General features: G+C 63.5%; 1 protein-coding gene across 1 annotated transcript; it reads left to right on the top strand.

Annotated features, from left to right (window-relative positions):
• Positions 1-732: 732 nt before the first annotated feature.
• Hcn2 (hyperpolarization activated cyclic nucleotide gated potassium and sodium channel 2) lies at positions 733-16,358 on the top strand. The gene is made up of 8 exons (XM_046444432.1): positions 733-1,364; positions 9,314-9,737; positions 10,426-10,587; positions 11,267-11,485; positions 12,601-12,747; positions 13,648-13,888; positions 13,980-14,144; positions 15,006-16,358. The coding sequence occupies exons 1-8, from the start codon at positions 733-735 to the stop codon at positions 15,704-15,706; spliced, it is 2,691 nt and encodes an 896-aa protein (XP_046300388.1). The 3' UTR covers positions 15,707-16,358.
• Positions 16,359-16,365: the final 7 nt, after the last annotated feature.

Below are 16,365 nucleotides of genomic sequence, written 5' to 3'. Positions count from 1 at the left end.
CCCCAGCTCCAGAGCACCATTTGGGATTAGGGCAGACAGCACCCTCAGATGGCTCTATTGACCTCTTCCTGCAGGACTCTACCTCGGTTTCTCACAAGCTGACACAGGAGAGGGGATGAGCATGGGTCTGCCAGCCCCGCAAAACTGATCACAACTCTGCAGGGAGCTCCCCACGCACGTTCAAGGGCCTTTGTCCAGTGCCCACAGGCGACAGAGCCAGGGTCTTGGTGGCCTTTACAAGCAATCTTTTATTAAGGAAATCTCCATCTGGGGAAAGGAGAGAGGCTGGCACCAGCGCGGGGGCGGCTGAGTCTCTGGGACCAGCATCACCTCCATACAGAGGTGAGCCTGAGGCGCTGGGAAGAGCGTCCCCGAGGTCGCGCGCAGAGGCCCCGGCCCACAGGCTGGGCTTGGTGACCTTGGGCACGTCCTTCCATCTCGGGAGCCTGTTTCCCCTCTGAGGTGAGGTCTGGGCGCGCCTCCAAAGCCTAGAGCCGCCTGACCCTGGGCCACTCGCCGCCCCGAGCCTCAGTTTCCCCGGCGCCGCGGGGTTGGAGCGCTCGGGCTGGGGGCTCAGGTGGAGGCGGGGCACGCGCCCCCGCCCCTCCCCCGCGGTCGAGGCTCCGCCCCCCTCGGCTCCGCCCCGCCCCGCCTCCGCCTCCCCCCTCCCTCGGGCTCGGGCCGGCGGCGGCGGCGGCGGCTCCGCTCCGCACTGCCCGGCGCCGCCTCGCCATGGACGCGCGCGGGGGCGGCGGGCGGCCCGGGGAGAGCCCGGGCACGACCCCTGCGCCGGGGCCGCCGCCGCCGCCGCCGCCCGCGCCCCCCCAGCAGCAGCCGCCGCCGCCGCCGCCGCCTGCGCCGCCCCCAGGCCCTGCGCCCGCTCCCCAGCAGCAGCCGCCGCGGGCCGAGGCGGCGCCCCCCGAGGCGGCGGACGAGGGCGGCCCGCGCGCCCGGCTCCGCAGCCGCGATAGCTCTTGCGGGCGCCCGGGTACCCCCGGCGCCGCCAAGGGCAGCCCAAACGGCGAGTGCGGGCGCGGCGATCCGCAGTGCAGCCCCGCGGGTCCCGAGGGCCCAGCGCGCGGCCCCAAGGTGTCGTTCTCGTGCCGCGGGGCGGCCTCGGGGCCCGCGGCGGCGCCGGGCGCGGCGGGGCCGGCGGACGAGGCAGGCAGCGAGGAGGCGGGCCCGGCAGGGGAACCTCGCGGCAGCCAGGCCAGCTTCCTGCAGCGCCAGTTCGGCGCGCTCCTGCAGCCCGGCGTCAACAAGTTCTCGCTGCGGATGTTCGGCAGCCAGAAGGCGGTGGAGCGCGAGCAGGAGCGCGTGAAATCGGCGGGGGCCTGGATCATCCACCCGTACAGTGACTTCAGGTACCGCCTTCGGGAGGAGCCGGCCGTCGCCGAGGGGCCCGAAGAGCGGCGCACGCGGGGGCCGTCCTTGGAGCGCCCGGGAGGGCGGGGCGGCGCGTTCGGCCGGTGACCTCGGAGGGGGGCCCTCGGTGACTTCGGGCGTGCCTGGGGCCCGCCCCAGAGTGACCGCGGAGCGAGAGGCTCCGCCCTTGGGGCGCCTGAGGGGCGTGCGTGGGCTCCCCAGTGACCCCGGCGCGCCCTCTCCCACGCGCCCTGACATCCCCCGCACAGCCTTGCGGCAGGTTTGATGGCTCAGGCAGCGGGCCACAGGCCAGGGTCTAAGCGCGGAGGGGCGGAGAGGACGAATAGAGGGGAACGTGGGCGCGGATGAGGCAGTGGAGAGGGAGGAAGGAGGGAGGGAAGGGCGCCCGGGAAGGACGCGCCCGGGCGAGACCTGCTGGGAAGGGGTTAGACGGTCACGGAGTGCTCCTACCGTCTCCACCTGAGCCGCTGGACGGGCGTGTCTGGGTAGCCTGGAAGGGGGCGCAAAACGGGTGAGGGTCCGCAGGTTGTGTATCCCGCCGACCCCCTGCACGGTGTTCCCCTGTGTCTGTGGGTACGTAGATGGTGGCTTGGGTTGAACCAGTTAATGCGTGGAGAGCCTTAGGGCAGGGCCACGGCCCCGTGTGCTTGCAGTCTTTCCTGAGCGTGCTTTGTGTGGCCGGAGAGAGTGGACAGTGCGTGTCACTGCAGGTCGCGCGAGTGTGAACATGAACAGTGACGGGGCGGGGGTCCTGGGGGCGTGTGTCTGGTGATCTAGGGGAGGCGTGTCCCCAGGGGTGTGTCTGGTGGTCACTGAGACCTGTGTTAGGGTGGATGTTGTGGTGACGATGTGCAGGGTGTGCGGGAGTGCGTTCTTGGGTGGGGCGAGAGTACGGTGGTAGAGGTGTAGACCTGAGCGACCTACCATCGCAGGCTCGCTGGCCAGAGGTTTCAGCACCGCGGACAGCGCCTGGCCCGGGAGCTGCCTGAGCTCCCATTTTAGTCTCTCCTCCGTCAGGACTGGGGTTCTCCATTTACTCCTGGAACCCCAGAGCTAGGCGGAAAGGGCTGTGGGGCTCTCCCTTTCCCTGTCCCCTCCAAACCTCCAACGTCTGCTCCTGACTTGTGTGACTCTAGCTCTGTTTCTCCAGTTGTCAGAGACTGGAAGAAAGAGATCTTGCGGAGCTGTGAGGGTCCTCAGCCTGGGCTTGGGGGCGGGGGCTGGGACCCTCCAGCCTCCACGCAGGGAATGCTGGCATGCTGCTCGCTGCCCAGGCCCGGAGAGTTTGGATCAAGGACTCCTCATTGTTCTTACCTGCAAAATGGGACAGCGACACAGGACGGCGTTGCTGCCTCCCGTAAGGGCCGCCGGTCTGCCTGGCCCCACTGTGACCAAGGACTTATGCCAGACAGAAGCATTGGGGGCACAGCAGGTGGGAGAGAGGGCTGCAGGGACCCGCTGCCCAGGTTCCTCGGCCTCGGCACCACTGGCACCCCGCGGCCTGCTGACCAGTGGTCTCCAGGCTGACCCTGGTGAGGAGAATTTGGAAATGGAGGAAGTTTGCTGGAGGAGTTGGGCTGCCCCCACGAGTCCACTGAGGGTACAGTTGCTTGCAGGACCCTGGGCAGGCCTGGCCTGCTCTGCACTCTGGACTAGGGAGAGGTTCACAGGCCAGTGAACAGTGACCGGGTGGGGGGTCCCTGAGGCGCAAGCAAGGTGGAGCCTGGCCTGCTGTTGGGACTCTAAGGGTCGCATCAGCGCAGGATTAAAGCTGGGAGCACCTATGGGCACTGCCTGATTTCCACTCTCTGGGGACCTGTGCCCCTTCCAGGCCCTTCTGATTCAACCTGGGGACTGACACTGGGCACCTCGCCCAGAGCAGCTGCCTGCGCCCTGATGGAGGACCTGCCGGTGTCCGTTTAGTGATGTCCATGTTACCGAGGTCAGACGAGGAAGTCCACAGGCCCCAGGGAGATTGCTGTGGACCTCAGGAGCACCTGGGTGGCTGGTGGGCATACCTAGGAACAGCGTGGGCAGGGGCCACGTTCACTGCCCAGGCTCCCTACCTCTCACTTCCTCCGCTTCCCAACTTGGCTTGGGGCCCTGATGGGTCTGTCCCCAGCCCCGAGACGGCAGTCAGTGTGGTGAAGAGCTGGAGCAGCCCTCTGCCTACGCTGGGAGGGGGAAGGTGCCCACCTAGGGAGGTAGGACCTGGGGCCGGGGCAGGGCATGAGCTGGCAGCCCGGCGTGAGCTGTCCCTGGGGTCCCCTCTGGCCTCCCGGCCTGCATCACTCCAAGTGTAGGAGGAGGCATGGGGCTCTGACGGCCACAGTCCAACCTCACAGCCTTGAGCCCTGCGCTCTGGGGAGCAGCAGCCCCCTGCCGAGTGGGCTCCCTCCAGGCCCCAGCCTGTCATGTCAGGGGCTGGCACTGAGTGGGCACCTAGGACATGTTAGCAAAGAACATGGACGCCAGGCAGACACCAGCAGATCTGGAGGCTCACTGCTGGACAGGTCCACCCTGTGAAAGCCCAGGGCCAGCATCCAGCAGTGTAGACCTGGTGCCCAGCACAGATGCCCCAGAGATGTCTGGGGGCTTCTGAGGAGAAGCAGTTGGAGGGGCGTCGGGAGATCTCATTTCCCTCTGTCACACCACACTGGGGCCGCGTTGGGCTCAGCCCCTCCTCCAAGGTGACAGGGAGAGCCTTTGAGGACTGCGGTTCACCCCTGCCCTTCACCTGCACCTGGTTCCCAAGTGCACAGAGTGGCAAGCAGAAGAGAGGGCACACAGACCTCTGACGGGCAGGGCAGCAGGCGGCACCGGGACTGGCCCGGGGGACATTTCCCTCCCTGCTCTTCTGTGACAGTCTCTGGGCGAGAGGCAGCCTGGAGGACAGGTGGAAGTTGGTCCCCAGGAGCTGTGGCCTGGGGGTGTCCACTTGCCCCTAGAGAACAGTGGTCCAGGTGTGACTCCCTTTCCACTTCCCTCTGACTCCCAAACTGTAAGTGCCTCGGAGGTCTAACTGCGGCCACTCCTGCTGCCCCTCAGGTCTTCAGCTCTGTGCTCCAGATGCTCCTGGAAGGACTGGCTGAGGGGAGGCCCTGGGGGGGCTTCAGGCCAAGCCAAGACCTGCTGCCTTCTTCCCCTGGGGTCCCCCAGAGCATGAGCCCATCCCCCCACCATAGCCAGTGGGTCAGCAGGTCAGGTCTGGTGCCTCTTGCTCTGCAAGTCCTGGAAGATGAACACCTGCACCCTAAACCCACATGGCCCAGTGGTGAGCAGGGTGGGGTGGGGGTCCCATGCCCAGGTGGGCAGCAGCCCCCACTGGGGCACTGGGCCCAGGCCGCCTCTGGTGAGGAAGGAGAAGCTGTGGCCAGGAGTCGGGTGGCTGCTTCAGTGCCTGGCTGGGACCCCAGGGGAACGCGGCCGAGGCCCTTCCTGCAAGCCCAGGCTCAGGCCAGAGCCTGCACCATCCCCCTTAACACACCTGCCGGTCAGCCCTGAAAGTCAGCCCACCTGCTGCCAGCAGCCCGGTCCCTCTCCTCCCACTGCTTGCCTTGCCTGGCCTTTGGCTGACAGCTCCTGCCTGGTCCTTCCCAGTCATTCAAACCTCTTGCCTCCTGTGCCAGGACCCCATGATGGCCTCAGGGCCTTTGCACCTGCTCTTCTCTGCCTGGGCACCACTTCTGACCACATGTGTAGACACTGGGGAAACAGACTAGGGTGCTTCAGCCTCGCCGGTCCACCCAGCCCTGACCTCAAGCCTCAGGGCCCTGCTCCAGCGGGGGCTGCAGATGTGCTGGCAGAGCCCTCCCACCGCTCCGCTGAGGGACCTCAGTTTCCCATTGTGACTGTGGAGGGCGGAGCGTGATCACGGGAAGCTGAGCCCAGGCCAGCGGCCAGCGGGCGCGGGTGGGCCTGGGACCCGGCAGCTGGGCAGGGCAGCGGCCGGGCCTCCTCCGCGGCTGTATTTGCTGGGGGTGACTTTTATTTATTTATTTATTTTTTGGCACTGGGCGCTTTACCGCCGAGTTGCACCCCCTGCCCTTCTCATTTTTATTTTGAGACAGGGTCTCGCTCAATTGCTGAGGCTGGCCTTGTGCTGGTGATCCTCTACCTTGTGCTGGAATTATGGGCAAGTACCATGGAGCCCCGTGGACTTTTTACATCCAGTACCACATTTTAAAAAAAATTTTAATTTTTTTTAAACTTTATTCATGGGGCTGGGGATGTGGCTCAAGTGGTAGAGCGCTCACCTAGCATGCGTGAGGCACTGGGTTCGATCCCCAGCACCACATAAAAATAAAATAAAGATATTGTGTCCACCTAAAACTAAAAAATAAACATATTAAAAGAAAAACTTTATTCATTTATTTTATGCGGTGTTGAGCATTGAACCCAGGGCCTCACGCATGCCCGGCCAGTGCTCTGCTGCTGAGCCCCAACCCCAGCCCACCATTCTTAATATCAATAGATAATCATAAAAACTTAAAGCAATTGAATTAAAACAATCTTGAACTTAAATAGGGAGAAACAATTTTAAGGAATATTTCTAAGAGTTGAAGACAAATGTTACATGTCTTCGATTTTGCTGCTTTTTCTTTTTTCTTTTTTTTGGTACTGGGGAATAGACCCAGGGGTCCCTTATCACTGAGTTACATTCCCAGCCTCTTTTATTTTTTTATTTTGAGACAGGATTTAAGTTGCTTAGGGCCTCCCTAAGTTGCTGAGACTGGTCTTGAACTTCAGAGCCTCCTGCCTCAGCCTCCTGAGCACTAGGATTACAGGTGTGAGTCTCTGGGCCCAGCTCCCTGATTTTTGAAACAGGGTTTAACTGTGGTCATTCAGGTTCTTGCTGAGAATCCCTGGAGAGCTGACTGGCCCTGGTCAGTGAATGCCCTGGTCAGGAAGGAGGGCCCTGGGAAGCCAGCACTGACTGTGTCTCCAGGCGGGTGGGTGGGGCTCAAGGCGGGGGCCACAGAAGGCAGCAGAACCCCAGAGGGGAGGGGACCCATGGGGATCCCACAACCCAGGTCCCTCCCTCTTGGGCCCTGCTTTCTGGAGCAGGAGCCCTACACAGGCTAAGAGGCAGGTGGGGTCCCCAGACCTCCCTGCCCAGGGTGAGCCAGGCCAGGGTGGGCTGTTGGGCTGTAGTGGACATCCTGCAGGCCTCGGGCACCCTCTGCCCCAGCTCAGTTTCCCCTTGGTGAGGGACACTCCTGAACTCAGGTTCCCCTTCTGACGCCTTCTCTGGGAAGCCAACCAGCTGGTGAGCACCAGGGTTGGGGTCTGGGCCCTTGGGGGGCATCCTGGCCGTCCTAGGCAGGCCCCCACAAGGGGCCATGGGGATGGCCCCCTGCCTTCCTCTTCCTTCAGCCCTCTTCTAGTCCCACATCCTCTGCTCCAAACTCCTATAACCCAGGGATGCCGCCCTGCCTGGGAAGACGGTCACACCAGGTGACCCCAGGGGCTAGGGACAGGGCACAGCCCTAGGTTGGGTGCTGTACCCCGTCACCTGGCTGAGCAGGCCCAGCTGTCAGTGAGAAAGTGGAGAGAGTTTATGAGAGGTGCCACCGCGGTGCCCAGTGTCCCAGGGCCATGGGGACTGTTCCCAGGCCCCTCTGGTGGCTCCTAGACCTTGGCCTTGTCTTGGCTCTGCTCTTGGCTCTTCCTCTTGCTGGTCTGGATCCAAAGGCAGGCAGCTCTCGGTCCAGGGCGGGCGAGCCACACAGTGGCCTCTGGGGGCCGAAGGGTGGGGAGCAGCAGGCAGGTGGGGCCCCTCAGTCCTGCTTGGTGCTGGGACCCTGGGACCCTATGGGTGAGCACTGCACCAAATTGGGGTCTGAGCCCATATGCACTGTCTAGTCCAGGAGGAGGAGGTCCTAACCTTGGAGCAGAGTCATTTGACTTTGACCTTGAAGTTGCAGGTGCCCTCTCCATCCCACTCGTGTCAGCCCCCTGCACCCTCTTGCGGACCCATCACCACCACAGCCGTGTGTGGGGCCCGTGGGCCCAGCCCCTCTCCACGTGGCTGAGGTCCTGGGGACTGGAGCCATCCATCCCAGAGTCCTTGGACAGGGCTCACTGGGCTGCTCCAGCTGCCACAGTGCTGGGTCCTGTCCAGCCTTGGCGTTCACAGACTGAGCTGTCGTGAACATCTCAGTACAAATCACTTCCTAAATTTTTTCCTCTCCCATTTGGATGATTTCCTTGAGATCAGTTCCCCGAAGTGGAGCTCAGGGCCACCGGGCAGGCGTGGCGATGACAGCTGTGCCCTCAGGTGCTGTGCAGACAAAGAGCTGACCACAGGGCCCGGAGCTGCAGGCTCATGGGTCTGCACCAGCAGCAGCAGCCCGGCAGGGGCTGGCCCCCTGGGTGCCCGGGACAGCCCCACAAGCCCCTGCCTGGAGAGAGTGGAGAGAGGCCGGCACAGTCTGGGGGAAGGGTCCCCAAACATTTTTTTTTTTTTTTTGGTGGTGCTGCAGATGGAACCCAGGGCCTCACGCTAGGTGTGTCCAGCCCCTCAGCTGAAAATCTGAGTCCCTCCTTTGCCTGATCTACGTGGGGTGCCTTATGGGCTCAGACCCCAGTCTCAGGCTCCACTCACCCCCCACACCCCCAGGCTTCTGGGGTTGCTCTCCCCCCACCCTCTCACAATGTTGGTACTGATGGTTGAACTTGGGGTTCAGATCCAGCCTCAGCAATTTAGCAAGGTCCTAAGCGACTCAGTGAGACCCTGTCTCTCAATAATCCTTTTTTAAAAAAGGGCTGGGGATACAGCTCAGTTGGAACACTGCTTGCCTTGCATGCACAAGGGCCTGGGTTCCATCCCCAGGCAACAACAAACAAACAACACTGTGCCCCTCTTGCCTCAGCCTCCGTCAGTCCGGAGTTGCTGGGGTGACAGCATGGTGACAGCATGGCTGCACATGTGGTGTGCTGTTTTAGAGCTACCTGCTCTGTCAGGGTCAGATCGTCTCACTCAGCCGTGAGCAGGAGGGAAGCTCCCATGAGTCCGCATCCCCTCTCTAGACTGCTGTTGGATGTCTCCTGTCACTGGGTCACAGACTGTGGCCTTGTTCCTGTGTGAATGGCCTGCTGTGTTTTCCTGTCACCCCTGGATGCACAGCACACTTGGACTGTCCTGCTCCACTGTCCTTGGCTGTGGAGTCAGGCCACTGTAGAACCCTCGCTTCCTCCTTCAGGGTATGCCAAGTGGACTCTGCGTTGTGTGGTGACCCTGTGCTTGGCTTTTTTGAGGAGCCACCAAATAGTTCTCCCTTAAACAGGTTTTGATTTGCATCTTCTCAACAGCTGAGGGCCTGTGTCCCTGTTAGGGGACACTTCACTTTCAGCTCCATGCCTGGCCATCAGTGGGTGTCCCTGAGTGCAGAGGCCTATTTCTGCCAGTGCTTCTCGGGAGCTACCTTGGAACTGACCTTGGGATGTGCATCTGGCCTGGGGGGCTGGAGGGCGGGAGTGACCTGTGGCTGCCTTTGCATGTGCATTTATTATATTAAAGGAAGGTCCAGGGGCTGCCTGGCCCGCCTTCCTCTAGCCCCGCCCCCCGCCCCGCCCCCAGGGTGCGGCCTGGAGGCCCAGGTGGGCGGGTGTCAGCTGCACTCCAGGCCCAGGCCTGGCTCCCCTCTGCCCTCCCACATGCCCAGGGCCCCCTCCCCGCTTTGGTGGCCACCTGTGCGTCTTCCTCTGTCCCTGATGGTTCTTGAAGGCCAGTCTTGGGCCAGGCATTGTCCCCTTTTGATCTCGTGAAACATCTAGTCTACTCTGACGGCTCTTGGGCTTCGCGTCTGCACCCTCAAGGGGAGGGCAGAGCAGGCCACCGAGGGGGACTCCGGGCAGGGAGGCTTCCCCGAGCCGCGGGGAGCTGGACGATGGGCGTTGGTCTGAGCGACCATCTCGCCCCCAGGTTCTACTGGGACTTCACCATGCTGCTGTTCATGGTGGGAAACCTGATCATCATCCCCGTGGGCATCACCTTCTTCAAGGACGAGACCACTGCCCCGTGGATCGTCTTCAACGTGGTCTCAGACACCTTCTTCCTCATGGACCTGGTGCTCAACTTCCGCACGGGCATCGTGATTGAGGACAACACGGAGATCATCCTGGACCCCGAGAAGATCAAGAAGAAGTACCTGCGCACGTGGTTCGTGGTGGACTTCGTGTCGTCCATCCCGGTGGACTACATCTTCCTCATCGTGGAGAAAGGCATTGACTCCGAGGTCTACAAGACGGCACGCGCCCTGCGCATCGTGCGCTTCACCAAGATCCTCAGCCTCCTGCGGCTGCTGCGCCTGTCGCGGCTCATCCGTTACATCCACCAGTGGGAGGAGGTGAGGACCCCCCGGACCCCCCCCCCCCCCGGGCTCCAGGGGGCGGGCCCCTGAGGTCTGGGGGCGGGGCCAGGGGCATGGAGGCGGGGCCGAGGCCAAGAGGAACCCAGGGGCCCGAAGCCAGGATCCGGAGGCCAGGCATTTGGTGGCGGGCCGCTAAAGCTGCGGGGCTACGGGGTGCGGGGCCACGATGGGAGGCTCCGGGCTGGGCTGTGGGGGTTCAGGGAGGAGAGGAGGGAGGCCTGGGGCAGGGAGCATCAGGAGACAGTCCTCCAGGGACTGAGAGGGGGCGGCCTCTTCCCCCTTGGTCCTTATGGCTGCAGGATTCAGGTCCAGGTGGGAGGAGGCTCCTGGGTCCACCACAGAGCACTCCCTGCTGCCCCTGCCGCCATAAGGACAGAAGGGAAGAGGCCACCAGCGGGCCACCTGTCTGTTCCCACGCCCTGCCTTTCCACCCTCTCCCGGGAGGTATCCACATCCTCTGCCAGAGGCCCAGAGACAAAGCCAGCTCCCTGCTCCCACGCCTGGACCCCCGGCCCCAGCCCTGCCTCTGCGCTCCTGCCATCTTGCTCACTGCAGGAGCTCGGGGGCCAGGAAGGCGGGTGGGTCTGAGAGTTGGTTTCGGGGGGGGGGGGCTCCAGTGTCCCTGGGGAGGGTCTGCAGATGCTCAGGGCTGCACTCTCGACAGATCTTCCACATGACCTATGACCTGGCCAGTGCGGTGATGCGCATCTGCAACCTCATCAGCATGATGCTGCTCCTGTGCCACTGGGACGGCTGCCTGCAGTTCCTGGTGCCCATGCTGCAGGACTTCCCCAGCAACTGCTGGGTGTCCATCAACAACATGGTGGTGAGCCCGCACGTGGGGGGCGGAACTGCCAAGGTGCCTGTTGCCTGCTGCCCTGGTAACTGACTGTTACCAGGGCACCTGGTAGGTGCAAAACCAGGGTGACGCCCGGCCAGCCTGGCTCCTGCCCTGGCCAGGGGCACCTAGACCTACAGGCCTGGCATGCTTTAGGCCGGACGCAGAGCAGTGGGACATTGACAGTTGGCGTGATGGGGTCAAGGGACACAGAGGGAGAGCCCACAGGCACCCCTCCCCGGCGCCTGGCACAGCAGCCTGGGCTGAGGAGCCCATTGTCTAATTGCTGCCTGCACAGGCGGTTCCATTTCCTGGACAGGCCCACAGCCCCCCTTCCCCAGCCTGGTCAACTAAGGACACCCAGGAGTGGGCCCTCTGACCTTCTGGCCCCAGTGTCCCCAGCGCTCCTGTCCCCTAGAACTTGCATGTTCTCCTGGCCTCTCAGACGTGCTCGTCAGTCTAGCTGCCCTGGGACTTAGTTTCTCTGGGAGTGAATCAGGAGGGGCAGCAGGCCCTTGACACATGGACACACCTGTCCCCTGCCTGGGTCTCCTTCTCTTGATTACGTCCGAACACGGGGAGCTCACCACCTGAGTGCCCACAGGAGGGAGGAGGCTTAGGGCTCCCCAGGGTGCTGCTGCCCCAACCGCCCACCCTGGTCTTGCAGAACCACTCCTGGAGCGAGCTGTATTCCTTCGCGCTCTTCAAGGCCATGAGCCACATGCTCTGCATCGGGTATGGGCGGCAGGCACCCGAGAGCATGACGGACATCTGGCTGACCATGCTGAGCATGATTGTGGGTGCCACCTGCTATGCCATGTTCATCGGCCACGCCACTGCCCTCATCCAGTCGCTGGACTCTTCAAGGCGCCAGTACCAGGAGAAGGTCTGAGGGGGGAGGACAGCCCTACCCAGGGAGCCTGAAGAGGCAGATGGGGGGGTGCCCTCCTCTCGCTCTGTGCAGAGGGCCCCAGGGGGAGGCCAGGGGGCATTGTGGACCCATTACACCCACTGTGACTGGGGAGGTAGGAGCCCAGGGGCTCGGAGCTGGGAAGGGCTAGTCCCTGGCATCAGGACTGGGGCTGGGTGGGGCACCCAGAGGCTTGGTGACTGGGGACACTGCACACCAGGCCTCAGGGCTGGCGAGGCTGCTGGCCACTCCCCTCTGGCCAGCAGGGGAGGGAGGGTTGAGGAACAGTGGGCTGGGGCCCCAGTGCAGCCCACCTGGCCTGGGGCTGTGCCTTCCACTGTGGCTGCTGCACTCCACGAGGTGTCTGCTGTCCTGTGCTGATGACTGGCTCTGGCTGAGAGCCGCGGGCCCCCAGCAGTGCCAGCCGGGACAGCCAGATCGGCTGGGCCCTGTGCCAGGCACCACGGCTGTCCGGAAGCTATGGGCCTTGCACCCAAACATGAGCTGGTGCCGCCACCCGCCTGCCGTCACGGGTTCCGCTGAGCTCAGAGCAGCTGTGGCCGGGCAGGGTTGGGGTGGAAGTGCACCTAGAGGCACCGTCTTGGGGACAGCAGGGCCTGGCACCTGCACCCTGTGCCCTGTTTGGGGGAGGCTGACATTGTGGGTCCTGGAAAGAGCAAGACAGGGAAGCCAGGGCTGGCAGGGAAGGCCCAAGGCATGGGCACCTGGGATCAGGAGTTCGCTGGGGGCCCTGTCTCAGGGGCTGGGCTGCCAGACAGGCCCGGCCTGCTCAGTGAGTTCAGACCCAGGCAGCAGCAGGCGAGTGTCCAGCTGAGTGTGTGCCCAGCGTGCCTGGGCGCACTGAGGCTGTACAGCCTTGCTGAGCGTCTGACCTCCCCTCTCGCCTCCCGTACTCCATTGCCTGGCAGCCCTGAGGGTCCTCCTGGGGTCCCACTTGACACTGATGCTTCAGGACACCAGAAACGCAAGCTGAATGTAGAAACATACATCAGTGTTGCTCCGGGTCCGCAGCCCCCAGGCTGAGGGGGCCTGTGCTGGCCGGCAGCCGCTGACTGCCCTTTGCACTGCAGTACAAGCAGGTGGAGCAGTACATGTCCTTCCACAAGCTGCCCGCCGACTTCCGCCAGAAGATCCACGACTACTACGAGCACCGCTACCAAGGCAAGATGTTCGATGAGGACAGCATCCTGGGGGAACTCAACAGCCCCCTACGGGAGGTGAGGCCAGCCGGGCTGGACAGCACACAGGGCAGAGGCCCTGAGGGGTGAGGAGCTGGAAGGGGCCGGGGTGCAGGACCTCCCGGGAGGCATACCGTCGTGTCCGCTGGTCGTCATCATCACCCTCATTCCCTGCAGGACAGAACCTGCAGACCACAGAGGTTCTCACAGGGGGCTACACAGCCACCACGAGTCTAACTCAGAGCACTCCCCAGCCCACGGGACCCTGGGTGGTGGCCGTCGCTGGCCACCCCCGCCCTGGGCAGCCTGGTCAGGTGTCCACACAGCTCTGGAGCCACTCAAGACCATGCCAGCTGCCTGAGTGCTGCTGGCCCCTCTGGCCCAGCCTTCTACTTCCTCTTCAGCACACGGGCATGGACCCGGGGCTGGCTCCCCTCACACACCTTCGTCCCGCTGTGCCACAGTGGCCTCTGCCTCCCTGTGGGGACCTGGGCGGCAGCTGGCTGCTGGGTCTCAACAGCTCTGGCACTGTGGCAAGGTGCCCCTCAGAGCGCCTGCCACCCGGGTTTGCTGGCCTGGACCACGCATGCCCCAGGGGCTTCTGTGTGTTCTGTCTCCTGTCCCCCCCACCTTCTGAGGAGGCCTCTGTGCATGGAGGGCACGGGCCCTGTGACAGCCCTCCTCACGTCTGTGCGTCTCTCACCTTGGCTTGCGGTGCCTTTTTGCTGTGCAGAACAGCCTCCCTGAGTTACCTCCTGCTCTTTCCTCCGCTCTCTGGGGTGACCTGTAGAGACGGTCCTTGTGTATTGTTACTGATTGCTTCTGCACATCCAGTGGCCTGTCCCCGGGTTCGCTTGGCCAGTGTGGGAGGGGCTGTTCATTGGCCAAGGTAAGACTCTGGTCCCAGGCCACAGCTCAGCCCCGCCCCCCGCCCTACAGGAGATCGTCAACTTCAACTGCCGCAAGCTGGTGGCCTCCATGCCGCTCTTCGCCAATGCTGACCCTAACTTTGTGACAGCCATGCTGACCAAGCTCAAGTTCGAGGTCTTCCAGCCGGGAGACTACATCATCCGTGAGGGGACTGTGGGCAAGAAGATGTACTTCATCCAGCATGGTGTGGTCAGTGTGCTCACCAAGGGCAACAAGGAGATGAAGCTGTCTGATGGCTCCTACTTCGGGGGTGAGCTTGGGGCCCGACAGGGCAGGCAGGGTGGCCCCAGCAAGGGCAGTGGGCAGGCTGTCCAGCGGCTGAGGGCCTGTTGCCTGCACAGAGATCTGCCTGCTTACACGGGGCCGGCGCACGGCCAGCGTGCGGGCCGACACCTACTGCCGCCTCTATTCACTGAGTGTGGACAACTTCAATGAGGTGCTGGAGGAGTACCCCATGATGCGGCGTGCCTTTGAGACAGTGGCCATCGACCGCCTGGACCGCATCGGTGAGCTGGCCGGGTGGGGCGGGGAGGGGCATGGCCTGGTGGCTCAGATCCTTGGGACCCCACCATGCTGACCCACCCTGCCTGGCAAGGAAGAGAAGGGGGTGCTTCCTGTAGTGTGCAGTTCACCTGCTCGGTGTTCAAGTGCCTATAGTGTGTGCCAGGGCATAGGAGTGGACCCGGAGGCCGCCTGAGGCCAATTACACAAGCCCCGCAGTGTGACACTGAGGAGGGGATGAGGGGGCTTCCCTGAGGAGCCATGCTGTGTCCAGGGTGGAGGCATGGCCAGGCCAGAAGGGGAAAGGTATGTTCCTGGAGCGGATGTGGCAGGTACAGAGACCCCGAGTGGGAAGGAGGCCTGACATTTTCTGTATCCAAAAAGTGTGTCTGGTGCTTAATACACAGCCTGTACACAGCAGGTGCTCAAAATCTGCTTCCTGTAGGCCAGAAGTGCTCCATGTATACTGTATGCAGTGGACCTTCAATATCTATTTGCTTTACACAGTAGTTGCTCAGACTGTACAAGGCACTGGTGCTCAATAGCCAACCACTTGTATACACCAGGCATTCCATATCTACTTGTGTAGAGTAGGCACCCTATGTGTGTTTGCTGCACACAGTAGGTGCCCCAAGTGTACTTACTGCACACCTCTGGTACTCCGAGGATGCTCAATATGCACAGCAGGCACCCTGTGTGTAACCACTGTGTACAGCAGGCACCCATGTTTGCTGAATTCAGGAGGCACCTGGCTCGTGCCAGACATACATAGCAAGAACACAACACAGTAGGTGCTTTACACCGCGGGCTGTCCAGAGCGCTGGGTCCTCCTGGACCCTGCAGCGCTGATGCCTGGCTCCCCACAGGAAAGAAGAACTCGATCCTGCTACACAAGGTACAGCACGACCTCAGCTCGGGCGTGTTCAACAACCAGGAGAACGCCATCATCCAGGAGATTGTCAAGTATGACCGCGAGATGGTGCAGCAGGCAGAGCTGGGCCAGCGCGTCGGCCTCTTCCCGCCGCCTCCGCCGCCGCAGGTCACCTCTGCCATCGCCACACTGCAGCAGGCAGTGGCCATGAGCTTCTGCCCACAAGTGGCACGCCCACTTGTGGGGCCCTTGGCCCTCGGCTCACCGCGCCTCTTGCGCCGCGCTCCCCCGGCACCGGTGCCTACCGCAGCTGTCCCTGGAGCCTCACCGGGGCCCGCCCCTGCCGCCAGTCCCCCAGGCGCACCCGCCAGCCCCCGGGCGCTGCGGACCTCACCCTACAGCGGAGCTCCCAGCTCCCCTGCTGGCCCCCGCGCTGGGCCTGTGCTGCCTGCACGCCGCCTGAGCCGCGCGTCACGCCCACTGTCGGCCTCACAGCCCTCCTTGCCCCACGGAGCACCTGGACCCGGACCCGCGACCTCAGTGCGCCCAGCCAGCAGCTCCACGCCAAGGCTAGGGCCAGCACCCACCCCCCGGGCCGCGGGGCCCAGCCCAGACCGCAGGGACTCAGCCTCGCCCAGCGCGGCCAGCGGCCTCCCGCTGGACTCTGCGCGCTCACGCCTCTCATCCAATTTGTGACCCTAGCGCACTGCCCTGCGGGCCAGACGGGCCGGGCAGGGCCGTCATTCAGACCAAAGCCATGCCATTCCCGTTGCCCGACCGCCCACCCGCGCAGAAGCCATAGAGGGACGTAGGTAGGCTAGTCCGACGGGTGGCGGGCAGCACGCGGCCCCTCCAGCCCCGCTGCCCCCTCATCACCCTGCGCCCACCCCCATCGCCCCTACCCTTGGTGGTGGCCGCGAGGGGCTCCCTTCACCTCGGTGCCTCAGTTCCCCCAACTGTAAAACGGGGACGGGGCCGGCCGCTGGCCGCAAAGATGATGTGGAGCCCCACCGGCCCTGCCCTCCCAGGTGGCCGCGTCTGAGGAGCGTTTTTAAGTGCAATACTTGGCCTTCAGCTTCCCGCTGCCCCCATCGCGCTCATGCAATAACTGGCCTGCTCCTGTCCATGTGCATCTGAGGTGACCTCCGGGAGTGGGCACAGCAGTTCCCACCCCCAGCACCTGGCACCAGGGGCAGGCGTCCTGGCTGCACTGGGCGTGGGGCCAAGGCTGGGGTCCCCGCCGTGCGATGAATGTACCGACGAGCCGAGGAGCAGCGCCCACTACGGCCCCCGCGCCCCATTAACCCCACTCCCCATTCCGCGCAATAAACAACAGCATTGGCGCCCAGCACTGT

This window comes from Marmota monax, unplaced genomic scaffold (genome assembly GCF_021218885.2).
Source record: "Marmota monax isolate L192 unplaced genomic scaffold, Marmota_monax_Labrador192_F-V1.1 WCK01_AAM20220418_F8-fsc00102, whole genome shotgun sequence".
Lineage (NCBI taxonomy): Eukaryota > Metazoa > Chordata > Mammalia > Rodentia > Sciuridae > Marmota > Marmota monax.
This window is presented reverse-complemented; position numbering and strand designations above follow the sequence as displayed.